This window comes from Scaptodrosophila lebanonensis, unplaced genomic scaffold (genome assembly GCF_003285725.1).
Source record: "Scaptodrosophila lebanonensis strain 11010-0011.00,11010-0021.00 unplaced genomic scaffold, SlebRS2 tig00000080-arrow-pilon, whole genome shotgun sequence".
In the NCBI taxonomy this organism is placed as follows: Eukaryota; Metazoa; Arthropoda; class Insecta; order Diptera; family Drosophilidae; genus Scaptodrosophila; species Scaptodrosophila lebanonensis.
The window spans coordinates 2898159-2913086 of record NW_022060561.1 but is presented as its reverse complement, the minus strand read 5'-3'; the positions used below and the strand labels follow the sequence as shown (position 1 = coordinate 2913086).

The 14928-nt window shown below is 45.7% G+C and overlaps 7 protein-coding genes across 7 annotated transcripts; 5 read left to right on the top strand and 2 right to left on the bottom strand.

The window, feature by feature from the left end:
• Positions 1-248: 248 nt before the first annotated feature.
• LOC115625722 (zinc finger protein 236) lies at positions 249-3874 on the top strand. The gene is made up of 4 exons (XM_030520870.1): positions 249-544; positions 823-1533; positions 1594-3155; positions 3271-3874. The coding sequence occupies exons 1-4, from the start codon at positions 541-543 to the stop codon at positions 3706-3708; spliced, it is 2715 nt and encodes a 904-aa protein (XP_030376730.1). The 5' UTR covers positions 249-540; the 3' UTR covers positions 3709-3874.
• Positions 3779-4719, bottom strand: LOC115625723 (transcription initiation factor TFIID subunit 11). Its single transcript, XM_030520871.1, has 3 exons — positions 4333-4719; positions 4088-4272; positions 3779-4029 (listed from the first exon to the last, which is right to left on the bottom strand). Exons 1-3 carry the CDS (start codon positions 4590-4592, stop codon positions 3893-3895), a joined length of 582 nt encoding a protein of 193 aa, XP_030376731.1. The 5' UTR covers positions 4593-4719; the 3' UTR covers positions 3779-3892.
• A 206-nt stretch (positions 4720-4925) lies between these two features.
• Positions 4926-6633, top strand: LOC115625734 (methionine aminopeptidase 2). The gene is made up of 3 exons (XM_030520885.1): positions 4926-5103; positions 5174-6019; positions 6079-6633. Exons 1-3 carry the CDS (start codon positions 4983-4985, stop codon positions 6504-6506), a joined length of 1395 nt encoding a protein of 464 aa, XP_030376745.1. The 5' UTR covers positions 4926-4982; the 3' UTR covers positions 6507-6633.
• A 98-nt stretch (positions 6634-6731) lies between these two features.
• On the bottom strand, positions 6732-14866 carry LOC115626058 (sodium channel protein Nach). Its single transcript, XM_030521310.1, has 7 exons — positions 14754-14866; positions 14462-14668; positions 8681-9067; positions 8470-8620; positions 7172-7698; positions 7006-7115; positions 6732-6943 (listed from the first exon to the last, which is right to left on the bottom strand). Exons 1-7 carry the CDS (start codon positions 14864-14866, stop codon positions 6732-6734), a joined length of 1707 nt encoding a protein of 568 aa, XP_030377170.1.
• Positions 9178-10458, top strand: LOC115626013 (zinc carboxypeptidase). The gene has a single exon (XM_030521260.1). It carries the CDS (start codon positions 9178-9180, stop codon positions 10456-10458), a length of 1281 nt encoding a protein of 426 aa, XP_030377120.1.
• Positions 11454-12819, top strand: LOC115625738 (zinc carboxypeptidase A 1-like). Its single transcript, XM_030520891.1, has one exon. It carries the CDS (start codon positions 11457-11459, stop codon positions 12735-12737), a length of 1281 nt encoding a protein of 426 aa, XP_030376751.1. The 5' UTR covers positions 11454-11456; the 3' UTR covers positions 12738-12819.
• LOC115625739 (zinc carboxypeptidase A 1-like) lies at positions 13808-14483 on the top strand. The gene has a single exon (XM_030520892.1). It carries the CDS (start codon positions 13941-13943, stop codon positions 14448-14450), a length of 510 nt encoding a protein of 169 aa, XP_030376752.1. The 5' UTR covers positions 13808-13940; the 3' UTR covers positions 14451-14483.
• Positions 14867-14928: the final 62 nt, after the last annotated feature.

Genomic DNA, 14928 nt, shown 5'->3' with positions numbered 1-14928 from the left:
ATTACGCGCCTATTAATTACCAAGAAAGTATACCCATTTTTTAAAAATATTTTTTGTCTTTTATATATTTTTCAACTGAAAAGCTAATTTTGAATTTTTCAAATTTCGTTCTCGTTCAAATTGTTGTAGCTGGCAACGCTGTGCGCTCTTTTGCACACTCAGTCGCTCTCGCGCTCACGCTCATGCAGTGTGAGAAAAACGTCGACAGAACATCAACAGCATTTACGGGCCACGCCATATTTGATTTTTTGCTTTTGCAAAGTGGACAAGGTTGTTGGGCATCGTGCATTTTTCTAAGTGTAAAAAAATTTAAGCGCACATTCAATTGATTTAAATTTTTTCGGTGTATTGCGGCAAAGTGAAGCTATTACATTTTCTTACAGTGATTGGTACGCACAACAAAAAACAACAACAAATTAGCGCGCAACAAAATGCGGCAGCTGCAGAACAAAAGGAAATACAAAATCGATTAAGTGGCAAGCAAAGCAACACAACTGTTTGTCCGCAGCGAGCGAAACGCTCTTTTATTACACAAACAAAATGGGTAGGTTGTACAGTGGTTTGTGATTTAGTGCTTAAATATTAATTGTTGATTAAAGAAACAATATATAAAGAAATGAATAAAATTTATGCCGCTGCCTGCTGAGCGTTGCTCTCCCTCGTTCCCTCTCTCTCTCTTATCATCACGTTTACTCTCTTTCACCGACTGAAGCAGGGTTGCATGTGAACCAGTTCAGATATATGTAAATCATGAACCAACACATGCACAAGTGTATGTATTTACAAACACATCTATATTTATTGTTTACATTTCCAATGCAGATGGCACAGGACCCAGTACAAGTGCTAGCCTCGGAGCCATGTTGGTGCAGGTCACTACGGATGGGGGCGTGCCGAAGCTGCACTGTCCGGTGTGCAACAAAGCGCTGGGCTCTCTGGCCGGCTATGTGAAGCATCTGAAGAAACACGAACCGCCTGGCGGCTTCAAATGTCGCCACTGTAACTCGCTCTTCTGCCAGGAGGATGAGCTGAAGAAGCACGTGGAGGCCACCCACGCGGAGCTGACGTGCAACCTGTGCCATGGTATGAGCTTCGTTAGTTCGGCCGCTTTGTGCTCTCACATCAACGAGGTACATCCCGATGAGGATAGGGAGAAGCACTTCAAATTCTTGAAGTTTGGCTTGGGACTTGCCACTGAGGATTCCATAAAAAGCGATAATGCCACACGTTCCTTCAAATGCGACATATGCGATAAGAGTTTGCCGACCAGACGCGATTTGAAACAGCATCAGGAGACTGTGCACAAGACTGGACCTGGACGACGCCGGGGCTTTGCGGAAAAGAACGAACGTGCGCACAACGCTACACCTTCTGCTCTGACTCCGCCCGTACGCAAGGTGGAGTGCAAGGGCTGTAACGCCACCTACTCCAGCTCCTCGAATCTAATGAAGCACAGACGCAGTCGACCGGACACCTGCGGCCTGCCCATCTATGATACGTGTACGCAACGGGGGCGTCCTCGTGGCTCACGCTGTTAGTATATTTTTAGCTCGAATATTGCACCTATCTCACACATTTCTTCTCACTTTACAGCGTCCAATACTTTGGACTCATCAACTGCCGCAAAAATAAAAGCGAAAGCCAAGAAGACGCGAAAAAAGCACGGCTCCAATTCTTCTAGCGATGGAGGAGATGATTTCATGGACAATGATAACGTAGACAGCAGCGATGATGATCTGCCATTGGCCAACAGACTCAAGACACGAGGCCAGCAAATGAAGCAGGAGCCCATCAGCACTGCAGTCAGCGATTCGGATGAAGAGTATCCCGACTTCGAGCCCACCAATAGCGACGATGATGACTTCAAACTGCCCGCACCTGCAAAGGTAAAGGAGGAGACATACGATGATGATTTCGAGTACCAGGATGCCAGCCTCTTTGTGCAGTCCACATGCGCCGTCAAGGAGGAGGGCACAGGCAGCGAAATTTTCATCAATGAGAAGGACAAGTTGCTGGATGTGCTGCTCAGCACCGAGGAGGATGGAGTTGTGGCAACTGGCGAGACCAATCTAAAGCCATTCGAAAGTCTGAAAGTGGAGCACGCGATGCTGGATGAAATAGCCGCTGTGCCTTTGGCGGCCACAAACGAGCCGGAGTCCGTGGAGGAAGATGTTCTGGCGCTGCAAGAGCCTGCATCTCCGGAAGACAACGACGACGACGATGATGATGATGATGACGAGGACTTTGAATATGACAGTGAAGCTGAGAAAAAATCTAAACGCAAGAAACAATCAAAAGCGAAGGCGTCTAAACCGACGGGTCCCAAGCGTAAATATCGAAAACGCAATGCCCCGCGTACACCGTCACCCTCATCGGACAGCCAAATGCCGAAACGTGTTGCCAAGATCAGCAAGAAAGAGCTCAAGGAACGTCTCAAGATGATCAACAAAGTGGAAAAGTCGTGGAAGTGTCCGCACTGCGTCAAAATCTATCACATACGCAAGCCGTACGAGAAACATTTACGCGACGATCACAAACTAACGCCCGAGCAAATGAAGGAGATATTCAAAGATGTCGATGCGCACGCCAAGCTGGATGAGGAGGTCTTCAAATGCAAGATATGCTCCAAGATCTATTTGGTGGAGAAACGTCTGGAGACGCACATGAAGGTGCACGGCGAGGACGGCAGTCTCACCTTTAAGTGCCCCTGCTATTGCAATCTATTCTTTGCCACCAAGGAGGAGGCCACAGCACACGCCCACAAGCAACACAAGGAGCTGCTCTACTGTGTCATCTGCGACAAGTACATGACTGGCCACGACAGCTTAAAGAACCACGAGAAGAACTTCCATTCAAAAAAACAGCCACGCAATCAGCCCCGTAATCTCATCTGCGACAAGTGTGGCAAAAAGTTTACCGGACGCACCTCTTTATCGGATCACGTGCGCTCCGATTGCGGTCGACTGCCCCTCTATCAGTGCTCTGTGTGCAGTAAACGTCTCTCCACCGCCGGCATTTTGAAAACCCACATGCTGCTCCATAAGGATGAGACGCCATACCAGTGCGACAAATGCGGCAAGACTTTCAAGGTGAAGGCTCAGTACAAATCGCATCTAAAAACGCGACACACGGACTACAAACCCTACAAGTGTCATGTAAGTAGATTCAATAGTTTTGTTTTTAACTATTTCCAACAAAGAAAACATTAATAGATATTTAAGAAGTGGTTTGAAATTCCTTAACAATGTTATTCTAATTTCTTGTTTGCAGCTCTGCCCCAAGGAATATCCCTACCGTGAAAGTCTGCTGACGCACATGACCGTCCACACAGGCATCAAGCGGTTCCTCTGCAACAATTGTGGCAAACGATTCACTTGCATCTCGAATCTCCAGGCGCATCGGAAGGTGCATGCCGACACCTGCGGCCTATTGCCCCTGAATGCAAAGGCCACGCAATATATGGGCGTGCAGCGGGGCAAGCTGTTGATGGGCGCGAAGCCCGAGGCAGGAATGGAGTATGAAGAGACCAAGACCCTCATTGCGCAGGATGTTATTGATCGCGATATGCCAATGGCACAGGAACTTAATTTTCCCTCAGAGCCATCGGCGCCGTTGGCCACTGTGCCCCTCAACTATGCCTCCTCTCATCTGGTTCCGCATATTGTGCTTCAAACCATGCAGGCGGAGGCCAGGCGCTCATCAAATTAGATTAAGGTAGAGTAGTTAATGATTATTTTCTATTATGCGCCCGCAGTTTATATAAAATACGCCTTGTATATAATGTCGAAGACTTTTTGTGCATTTGCTTACATTAACTTACGACTAATTGACAATTACTAGATGGATTGCGAACTGCAGCAAGTATTGGTTGATTTGAATACTGAGTGTCGCTTCAGATTAGTCTAAAGTAGGGCTTTTGTATACGTCCAATGGGCATGCGTCCCTTGGTGCGCAATCGGCGCACCGCCTCCCGTATAAACTTGGGTTGCAGAGCGCCCGATTCGCCCTGGGCCTCCATGACATCGAGCGCTGCAAAGCAGTGAATTATTAAAAATAGGTATGGGAAGAAACAAAGCTTTGTGCGTACCCTCCTCCACCACTTCGCCGACAAACACCTTGGCTATGCCGGACATGGCTATGACCACATTTTGGGACACAGAGCACCCAGTAATCGTTTGCATTAGACGTTTAACGGCGGCCTTAGGAAATGCCGAGCGGCGGTACATTTCATACCGATCCAGTTGCTCCTCCGTAAAGTTAGAAACGAGCACCCTTGAGGGGAAGTAGAGAGTTGTAATCATTTGGTTATTATTATTTGTTAAGCTCCCTCACTGCATGCGTTCCCGCTCCTCCTCCTCTAGCTCCTTCTTGCTCTTTTGCTTTTTTTGTGGTGGCTCTCCGGAGTCGCCATCGTTTTTGTCAAACTTAAATTCTGTGTCCGCATCATTGATGTTGGCGCTGCCCTCGCCACTATCCGAGGTTTCGCTGTCCTTGCGGTTGTCCGAGGCGGTGTTGAAGAATTTAAGATCCACCTCATCGCTGTCGCTTAGCGAATTGTTTTTCTGTTGGGTGGGAAACAATATTTGATCCATATTTGTTAATTATTGCGAGCGATTCCAAGACAACAAAATAGACCAGGGCTGCAGCAAGAGCTACTGTCTTCGGTACGGCATTTGCCAGCACTGCACATTGTACATCAACTAGTTCGCAATAATTATATTGTCTTCAATTTGTTGCAAATTTATTGCAAAGGAAAGTAAAAAATTTATTAATTATATATAAATTAGTAAGTTTATTACAAAAACATGGCATATGAGAGTAATTATCGTAGTCTGCCCTGAAAAGTAACTTTTAGTTTGTTCGTTGTACAACACTAGCAGCTTGCCTCGTGCTTTTGTTCTTTCCTTTTCATTACTCAGTCCGCGAAGTGCGCGAGTGTTGCTTTTATTTAATTAATCAACAAATAATTAAGAAACAAAGCCATGTCCGCAACTGAGGCACTGAATGTGGAGGCCGTTGCGCCCGAAGTTGTCGCACCACCTACTGGTGAAGATGCGAAAAAACAGAAGAAACCAAAGCCGAACAATAAAAAACTGCGGCAAGGTGAGTGACCTGCACTTTTGATCCGATTGTAAAAATTGCAACTAAAATGCATTTGTATACGCGAAAACAGAAGCAGCTGCCAAGAGGGCTGCTGAGGGCGGTGAAGATGCCGCCGTTGATGGGAATGCTGTAACAAATGGCGATGGTGTTGGAAAAAAGGCGGCGGCGTCGGCGCCGGCAGCAGCGGCGGCAAGTAAGAAGAAGAATAAGGGCAAGAAAAGTGGGGGCGGGCAAACGGATCCACCCACCATACCAATTGCAGAGCTCTTTCCGAATGGTGCCTTTCCCGAGGGTCAGATTATGGAGCATCCCACGCCCAAGGATCTGCCTGACGATCGCACTGCCAAGGATCGCTTCACCTCGGAAGAGAAACGCACGCTGGATCGCATGCACAATGATATCTACCAGGAGTTGCGTCAAGCTGCCGAGGCGCATCGTCAGACACGTCAGTATATGCAGGGATACATTAAGCCCGGCATGACAATGATACAGATTTGCGAAGAACTTGAGAATACGGCGCGCCGTCTTATTGGCGAGAATGGATTGGAGGCCGGCCTGGCTTTCCCCACCGGCTGCTCACTGAACCATTGTGCCGCCCACTACACGCCCAATGCGGGCGATACAACGGTGCTGCAACACGACGATGTGTGCAAAATTGATTTTGGCACACACATCAAAGGGCGTATCATTGATTGTGCATTTACACTGACGTTCAACAATAAGTACGACAAGTTGCTGCAGGCGGTCAAGGAGGCGACCAACACGGGTATTAAGGAGGCGGGCATTGACGTCCGTCTATGTGACATTGGCGCGGCCATTCAAGAGGTAATGGAATCTTACGAAATCGAACTGGACGGCAAGACGTATCCCATCAAATCGATACGCAATCTAAATGGACACTCCATTAGCCCCTACCGTAGGCATTAATCAGTGACTTATCTATGTCAGCAATTAATTTCATTTGGCACTTTGCAGGCATACATTCGGGCAAGACGGTGCCCATTGTGAAGGGCGGCGAATCGACACGCATGGAGGAGGACGAATTCTATGCCATTGAAACCTTTGGCTCAACTGGTCGTGGTCTCGTGCACGATGATATGGACTGCTCGCATTACATGAAGAACTTTGATCTGCCATTTGTGCCGCTGCGCCTTCAATCCTCCAAACAGCTGCTGGGCACAATTAACAAGCATTTCGGCACGCTGGCCTTCTGCAAGCGTTGGTTGGATCGCGCCGGCGCCACCAAATATCAAATGGCGCTCAAGGATCTGTGCGACAAGGGCATTGTCGAGGCCTATCCACCGCTGTGCGATATCAAAGGTTGCTATACGGCCCAATACGAGCACACCATTATGCTGCGACCCACCTGCAAGGAGGTGGTCTCGCGTGGCGACGACTATTAAACTGGTTGGTTGGCAAAACATTATTAGCATGCATTACAACACGTTTTGATATTAAGTTCATTCAATTGTTGATTTTTGTGAGCATATGAAACGATTTCAATATATACAGTATATAATGTGGTAAGTACGGAGCGTATTTCCATTATTTATAAATTTTATTATCATCTATTATGCTGAATTCGAAATTGAAAATTTAATTGATTTGTATGTGAAATTAGTTTTCTATCATTGCTGCTGCTGTGATGTTAAGCCTTTCGGTGACAATTCCTTCCAGTATAGCTCGTTAGTGGGAGGTTCTGCGTTGACAGTTGCTGTGTTCCTTTTCTTAAAAGCCCGATAATAATAGACGAACCATTTGCCAGTCAGATAATACAATATTTCTATATAAGTGATGATGCTGAAGCCATACATCAGCGACAAAATGCCACCAAAACGATCTGTTAACAAAAATCATTTATATATAGTAATATTTTAATAGTTGTTTCAATTCCTACTCAACTGAGTAACACCACCCAATCGCTAGCTACGTCCATTGCCGTTGCCTGTGCGTATCGCAGCCTGAAATATAACTTGATTATCGCCAGCGGACGATCATTTTTGAGGCCCTTGCTAAAAATTTAGATCCGATAAAGATCATTGATATTTCTTGCTCGATCCTCACTCACAGTAGGCCAAAGGAATAGCCAGAATTGCCATAAGCTTTTCTCAGAGGCGCCACATTAGTCGTTATGTGAAATTCCACGCCATTGCAAGTGGGTAGACAATGGCCACATTGCTTGACGTTCTGATCATCGTCGTCCTCGTGGTCCTGCACATAGGAGAACTCCTTAAATCCGTACCAAATCCGCTTCCATTTCAATAGGCAGGGCAAGTCGAGCACTGAGCAAACGGGGACATGATCGGTGCTTGCCGACATGGTTGAGGAAACGCAGCCGCAGTGTTGGAGCATGCTGGCCATGCGACAAAGCATTAGACACTCCTCCAGAGAATAGTAGGACGAGTTTAACAATTTCCTGCCCTCATCTGGAAAGTAACACAAACGTTTCTCTGGCGAAACACCACGCACCGTCGCAGAAGACTCCAAAAATTTGGGTTGTATGGGTATTTCAACAATTGTATTATGATCAATAAGTAGCTCACCTAGAGTACTCGACTGTATCGTAGCATAGTCCTCTTGCTGAAAAAGATATACCTGCAATGGAAGTAAATACACAGTTCAAAGAGCAGAGTTAGCTTTCACGGATTTTGATAAAACTTCAGAATGTAGTCGGGTACTATAAAATACTAAGAAATGCTTAATTTTATGTTCGTAACCTTTGTGGAGGGATAGAAATCGATGTTCATACAGACGGACGAAAGAACTGTATTGATTCCTTTCCTTGTGCCTTTAATATATGAATGTTTTGTATAGCACCGCTCTTTGGCATAAATATTAAATATAAGTCTTAAATAAAGGGACTATAAAATACTAATAAATTCTTAATTTGGTGTTCGTAACTCTTGCGGAGGAAAAGAAATCGATGTTCATACAGACAGACGGAAATACTGTGTCGATACCCTTCCTTGTGCCTTTAATATTTTATCTGTTACAAAATTATTTTATAAATTCCTTTTTTGGTATGGATATTAAATAGGGACTATAAAGGGACTATAAAATACTAATAAATTCTTAATTTGGTGTTCGTAACTCTTGCGGAGGAAAAGAAATCGATGTTCATACAGACAGACGGAAATACTGTGTCGATACCCTTCCTTGTGCCTTTAATATTTTATCTGTTACAAAATTATTTTATAAATTCCTTTTTTGGTATGGATATTAAATAGAAGCCTTAAATAAATCTCAAGTTAAAGCAGGTAGATAGCTAAGATTGGGGTCCCACGTAATAAACAAAGAAGCTTTGTAGACTTTTATTCGAAGCAATTAATTATTCTCAGTTTATTCGGAAGTAGTCCTTAAACCTACCTGAAACGCATCGTTGCTTAAATAGGTGTAGGTGAAGTCATCCGGACTAGATCCCTGTAGCACGAACTGTACGCTGTTAAGTATAGAATTGGACTCGAATACCACTTCGGGTTTGGAGGCCATTTCGGCATCTTGCTCGGCTCGCACCTCTCTGTAAGTGGATTTTATAGAGGAGGGGCGATCTATTGCGTTACTGGTGTTTTCTGCTCACGGAATCTGTGAATAGCTGGGACGTTTGTAATTGAACAAACAACAGATACTCGAAGATGTGGCTCGCTGGAGGAATAACTTTCTGGTATCGACTGGGGCTCCAAAGACTATACCGCGCACCACGAGCTCATCGCAATCGGACGATAAAATGCGCAAAATGTCACGCACCGAGTACTGGCTCGTGTTGTAGTAGCTGGTGAGCAGCCAGTGTAGATGGGACAGTTCGCTTTCCTCCAAGTCGGGCTCGTCGTGGGCATTCAAATAGAAATAAACCAGCCACAGCAGGCGGCGCGCCATATCGTCCACATCGGCTGCCACATCGGTTGCCACAAAACCAGCGACGTTGAACGGCGACGAAGAGTTCAGCAATGACGACTGGTGCTGATAGCTGGAAAAATAGGTGTACGAGTATTATTAGCATGCAAGCCATGTCTGCTGTGGACTCTTCGGTGCATTATAAATGCCAAGAAACTCAAGGGTTCGGCTTTAGTTGCAAACATGAAGTTACTGTGCACTTGGCTTGTCTTCAATTTGTTCGCCACGCTGTGGCTGAATGCTGTCTGCGAACGCCAGCGCTTCGATGACTACCGTGTCTATCGCCTGCTGCCCGAAAAGGAGGAGCACTTGACGGTACTAAAGCCTCTAGAGGCGCATAAGGATAATGTGATCTTCATCGACACTCCGAAGCTGCGCAAAATGGATGTGCTGGTCAGGCAGACTTATGAGGAAAAGTTTCTGTCGCTGTTGCGAGAGGCGGGCATACTTCAGCAGCTGCTGGACGACAATCCACAAGCGACTTTGGAGCTGGATATTGAACCCGTTGCAGATGCGAATAGACGCAGCGACGACTATAGCTGGACCCAGTACCATGAGCTGAACGACACCTATCAGTGGCTGGAAAATATGGCTGGCAAATATCCCGAAGTTGCCAGCGTCTTTGTCGCTGGCCAGAGCTACGAGAATCGAGAGTTGCGGGGCTTGAGAATTGCTTATAAAGCGGAGCAGGAAGCTGACACCCGACAAGCTATCTTCCTGGAAGCTGGCATGCATGCACGCGAATGGATAAGTCCGGCGACTGCCAATTACTTTGCCAACGAACTGTTGACTTCGGAGCAGCCAGCAATCCAGCAATTGGCACGCGCCTACATCTGGTACATACTGCCCCATGCCAATCCCGATGGCTATGTCTACACCCACACGCAAAATCGTATGTGGCGGAAGACGCGTAGTCCGCAGGCCAAGGATTGCTTTGGCACTGATCCGAATCGTAATTGGGGCTTCCATTGGCGTGAGGTGGGGGCTAGTGCTGAGCCTTGCTCGGAATCATATGCGGGACCGAAAGCCTTCTCGGAACGTGAGACTGAGACGCTGTCGCAGTACCTGAGAAGCTTACCCGAACCCATTTTCATGTACATTGCCATGCATTCGTTCTCGCAACTGCTGCTTTATCCCTTTGGGCACACTTCAGCATTGCCGGGGAATCATCGCGACTTGGACAGGATATTCAGTGCAGCCGTTTCGGGTATGAAACGACGGTTCGGTACACGTTATACGGGAGGAAATGTTTATGACGCTATCTATCCGGCTGCCGGCTCTAGCATGGACTGGGCCTATGGCGAATTGGGTGTAAAATATGCCTTCACCTATGAGTTGCGTCCGTCGGGCTATAGCTTCTGGACAGGATTTCGACTGCCTGCCTCACAGATTGTGCCAACGGGCCAGGAAACCACAGACTCACTGCTGGAAATGGTTAATGCAGCAAAGGCCTTAAGCCCTTAACTGTCGACAATAAAGTGGGTTGATAACGATCTAAATTCCTTGTTATTTTGGGGGTAATTAATGTTCCATTTCGACTTCCATTTCCCTTACGATTTCAAACATGACGTTGACAAGAATGAAAAGCAATTGCTGGCTAAAATAAAAGTCCTTAATATGATAGATTAGTTACTATATGTTGATTGATTAGATTTTAAAACGTTATCTGGGTTTCATAATCTACGGAAGAGCATTTGAAAATTAATAAGAACCTTTAAAATCTCTGAGATTTAATTAGCTACCGGAATGGACTAGAAATAAAAGTCAAGTCATGGAATTAGCGAACTCACTTCATTGATGATCGCAAAATCGCAAAATCTTATCAATCCTAGTAGTACAACAAACCCAAGAATGTACATATAGCTTGATTATCAGCACAAACGCTTTTCATTGAAAGAGATGCAGCGGCGATTAATACTCTTTAAAGTGTTAAAGTTGTGAACTAGTAAAAAAGTAGATTTTATTTATAGATTGATTATTCCAGATGTTGATATTTGTTTTAATAATAGGCAGAGTCCATCCCTGGTAGATTAGCCAGTAATACAACTTAACTAACTAGGTTAAATTTCCCTACCCTTTAATAGTTCGAAAGCTAGGGAGTACGTTAACAGCAATAGTATTGCCCTCGCTTTTGGAGATTTTGCACTTAATTTTGATTGATAATTTGATTTTTACCCACCTAATCCGACCCTGTCTAGGCAATTGAGCCGCACGAGCTGTTAAGTCGATGATTTATTATATTCTATGATATTTTTTTTCCCGATAACGACTGTTGAGATTACCGTTATTTATAATTGTGGCAAACTTGCAGACTTTTTCAACTCAATATGCAATAAATTAGATTTAGATAATTCAAAATCACCCCTATCGTCTAACAAGTTCTTGTTATCGGGCGCGCTCCGCGAAACCGAAGTGCCTATATAAGCACTCCTACCGTCTAGCGAAAGGCGTATTCCACGAACATGTCGCGGAGCAAATGTTTATTAGTCGCCCTCGTGGGCTTACTAGCCCTCGTAACTCCTGGCCAGAGTGCTCTCCGTGCGCGCTATGACAACTATCGCGTGTACAAAGCTAATGCCGAGAGCGAAGCCCAGTTGGCTGTGCTGAAGCAGTTGGAGAGCTCCAGTGATTCGATCATCTTCTTGGAGGGCGTACATCGCTTGAACGCTGACGTGCACATGGTTGTCGCTCCCCATAAGGTACCCGACCTATTGGAGGTTCTGGGACGTGAGGAAATCAAATATTCTCTGGAGTCTACTGACTGGCAAAAGGCCATGGATGCGACAGATGAAAGTGTGGCTATTAAGGGCCGTGCTGGCGACTATAGCTGGACGGCTTACTACGAGCTGGATGATACCTATAATTGGCTGCAAACTTTGGCTCAGCAATATCCCGGAGTTGTCACCTTGATCGAAGGCGGCAAGACCTACCAGCGTCGTTCTATTCTGGGTGTGAAAATCTCTAAGAGCGGTACTCAAAAGCCTGGTATTTTCATTGAGGCTGGCATTCATGCTCGTGAATGGATTGCTCCTGCTGCTGCCACTTACATCATCAATCAGCTGCTGACCTCAGAGACGGCATCCATTAAGCAGTTGGCCCAGAACTACGACTGGTACATTTTCCCCCACGCCAACCCCGATGGCTACGTCTATACCCATACCACCGACCGTATGTGGCGCAAGACTCGCCAACCGCATGGCACTTGCTTTGGCGCCGATCCCAACCGCAACTGGGACTTCCACTGGAATGAGGTGGGTGCCAGCAGCAGTGCCTGCTCGGACACCTATGCTGGACCATCGGCCTTCTCCGAAATCGAAACACTCTCGCTGTCCAACTACATTGCCTCGATAAAGAGCAAGATCCAGCTGTACATTTCCTTCCATGCCTACTCCCAGTATTTGCTCTACCCCTACGGACACACCAGCGACCTACCCGTAAATGGCGATGATTACAAGAAGGTATTTGATGCGGCCATTGGCGCCATTAACCAGCGTTATGGCACCAAGTACACTGGTGGCAACATCTACGATGCCATCTACCCTGCTGCTGGCGCCAGCGTGGATTGGGCCTTCGGTACCCAAGATGTGCGCATGGCCTTCTGCTATGAGCTGCGTCCCTCTTCCAACTCTATTCTGACCGGCTTCAAGCTGCCCGCAGAGCAAATCATTCCAGCCAGCGAGGAGCTGTTGGATTCCATTACTGCCATGGTTTCGGAGGTAAAGAATCTGGGCTACTTTGATTAAAAACGAACGATTTAATAAACGAAAGTCATATTTTTGTGGCAAGCAATTTAAAAGTAAAATAAATTATAAGCCAAAGCTCTAATTGCGATAATTTTGGGGTTGGGGGCGTAAGCCGCTAAGAGTGGCCGTTAGCCGAACTAAAATTTAGTTGACTCCACTGAATAGTCTATGAATAGTCGAATTTTCAAACCTTATTGCTGTTTCGAGTCCATCTAACTTTCTAGATAATTGGATAATATAGTATGCTTCCAAAAGAATCGTCGAATTTACAAGAAAAATAGTTATCTCTAATAGTTAAGGAAATAAAGGAAAAACCCAGTTTGGAATTAAAAAAAAAAAAAAACTGTAAAAACTGCAGCAAATTAATCTAACTCGTAAATTAATTGTTCGATATCAGCATGGACTTTCTACAGAAATACTTCAGAGTGGTTCACAAACCACTTCGCTTTGAGTGAGACTTGACTTTCTAGTACATATGGTGTTTACTTTTATTAAATCATGTCTGGGCTGTCTGAGTAGAAAAAGTTGCAAATAGAAGTACTTTGGGTAACTGATTTACTATGCTGCAGAATTTTTGCAGATAAAGTCAACTAAGATAGCATTTATGGTTAGTGTAAAGTAGCAGACAATTCTCATTTACAATAAATCAGATTTGACTAATTGGAAATGCAGGTTATCGTGGCCTGTGGGTCCTATAAAACCACCTACGTTGGCCAGTGCAGGGCTATACGAAAAGCATGTACCGAAGCAAGTGTCTTTTAGTTCTTCTAACGGGTCTGCTGTCCCTGGTTAGCCCCGGCCAGGGTGCACTTCGTGCGCGCTATGACAACTATCGGATGTACAAAGTCAATGCCGAGAGCGAAGCCCAGTTGGCTGTGCTGAAGCAGTTGGAGAGCTCCAGTGATTCGATCATCTTCCTGGACGGCGTACATCGCTTGAACACTGACGTGCACATGGTTGTCGCTCCCCATAAGGTACCCGACCTATTGGAGATTCTGGGACGTGAGGAAATCAAATATTTCCTGGAGTGTGGTGACTGGCAGAAAACCATAGATGAGGCTTGGAACCATGTGCCTGTTAAGAGTCGTTCTGCAGTCTACAGTTGGAAAGAGTACCATTCTTTGAATGATACCTATAGTTGGTTGCAAACTTTGGCTCAGCAACATCCCGGAGTTGTTACCTTGATTGACGTTGGTCAGACTTATGAGAAACGACACTCCCAACAATTCGGACGTGTACCCTGGACCTTCGGCCTTCTCCGAAATTGAAACTGAATCCCTGTCTAAATATATTGGCTCGATAAAGGATAGGATCAATCTGTACATTTCCCTCCATGCCTATTCACAGTTGCTGCTCTACCCCTATGGATACACGAATGAACTGCCAGATAACGCAGCCGACTACAAGAAGGTCTTTGATGCGGCCATTGGAGCTATAAGCAAGCGTTACGGCACCAATTACACTGGTGGCAATATTTACAAAGAGATCTACCCCGCTGCTGGCGCCAGTTTGGATTGGGTTTATGGTACCCAAGGCGTGCGAATGGCCTTCTGCTATGAGCTGCGTCCCACTGGAGGCAATGATTTAAAATCCTTTCTTCTACCCCCTGACCAAATTATTCCTACCAGTGAGGAGCTACTGGATTCTATCACGGCCATGGTTGCCGAAGTAAAGAATCTCGGCTACTTTGTTAAAAAGTGGACAACTTATTAAATGCTACTTACATTTTTGTTGCATAGTCATGAAGTAGACGCTTGCTCACTTTATTGGGACTGCAAACGGCGACGGCGAGAAAGGGACTGTTGGACACATGCGTCAGAGTGGGGGTCATACGCAGCTCGGTGGGTTGGTCAATAAAGTGCAGCGTTAGGTTGACAATGACAACATGTGTCCAGACCACAATTATGATGAGTAGCGCCAGCCAGAGTGCTCTGTCAATAGATGTGGCATACGGTTTATCTGCTGTGTACATTATACGAGTATATCCTTATCTGACTGGCCTGATTGGCTACGCACTTGGCAAATCGCACGGGCGTGTACATCAAAAACGGCTTTAGCCCACTTATATAGCTATTGCGCAAAAAGTCTTTAAAGACGCGCCGAACATCCGATTTTTCCTCGACTACCATCTTGGATGGGGCTTTCAATGTGAACCACAAAACAGACATTTTATAGTGCACTGAGCAAGGTC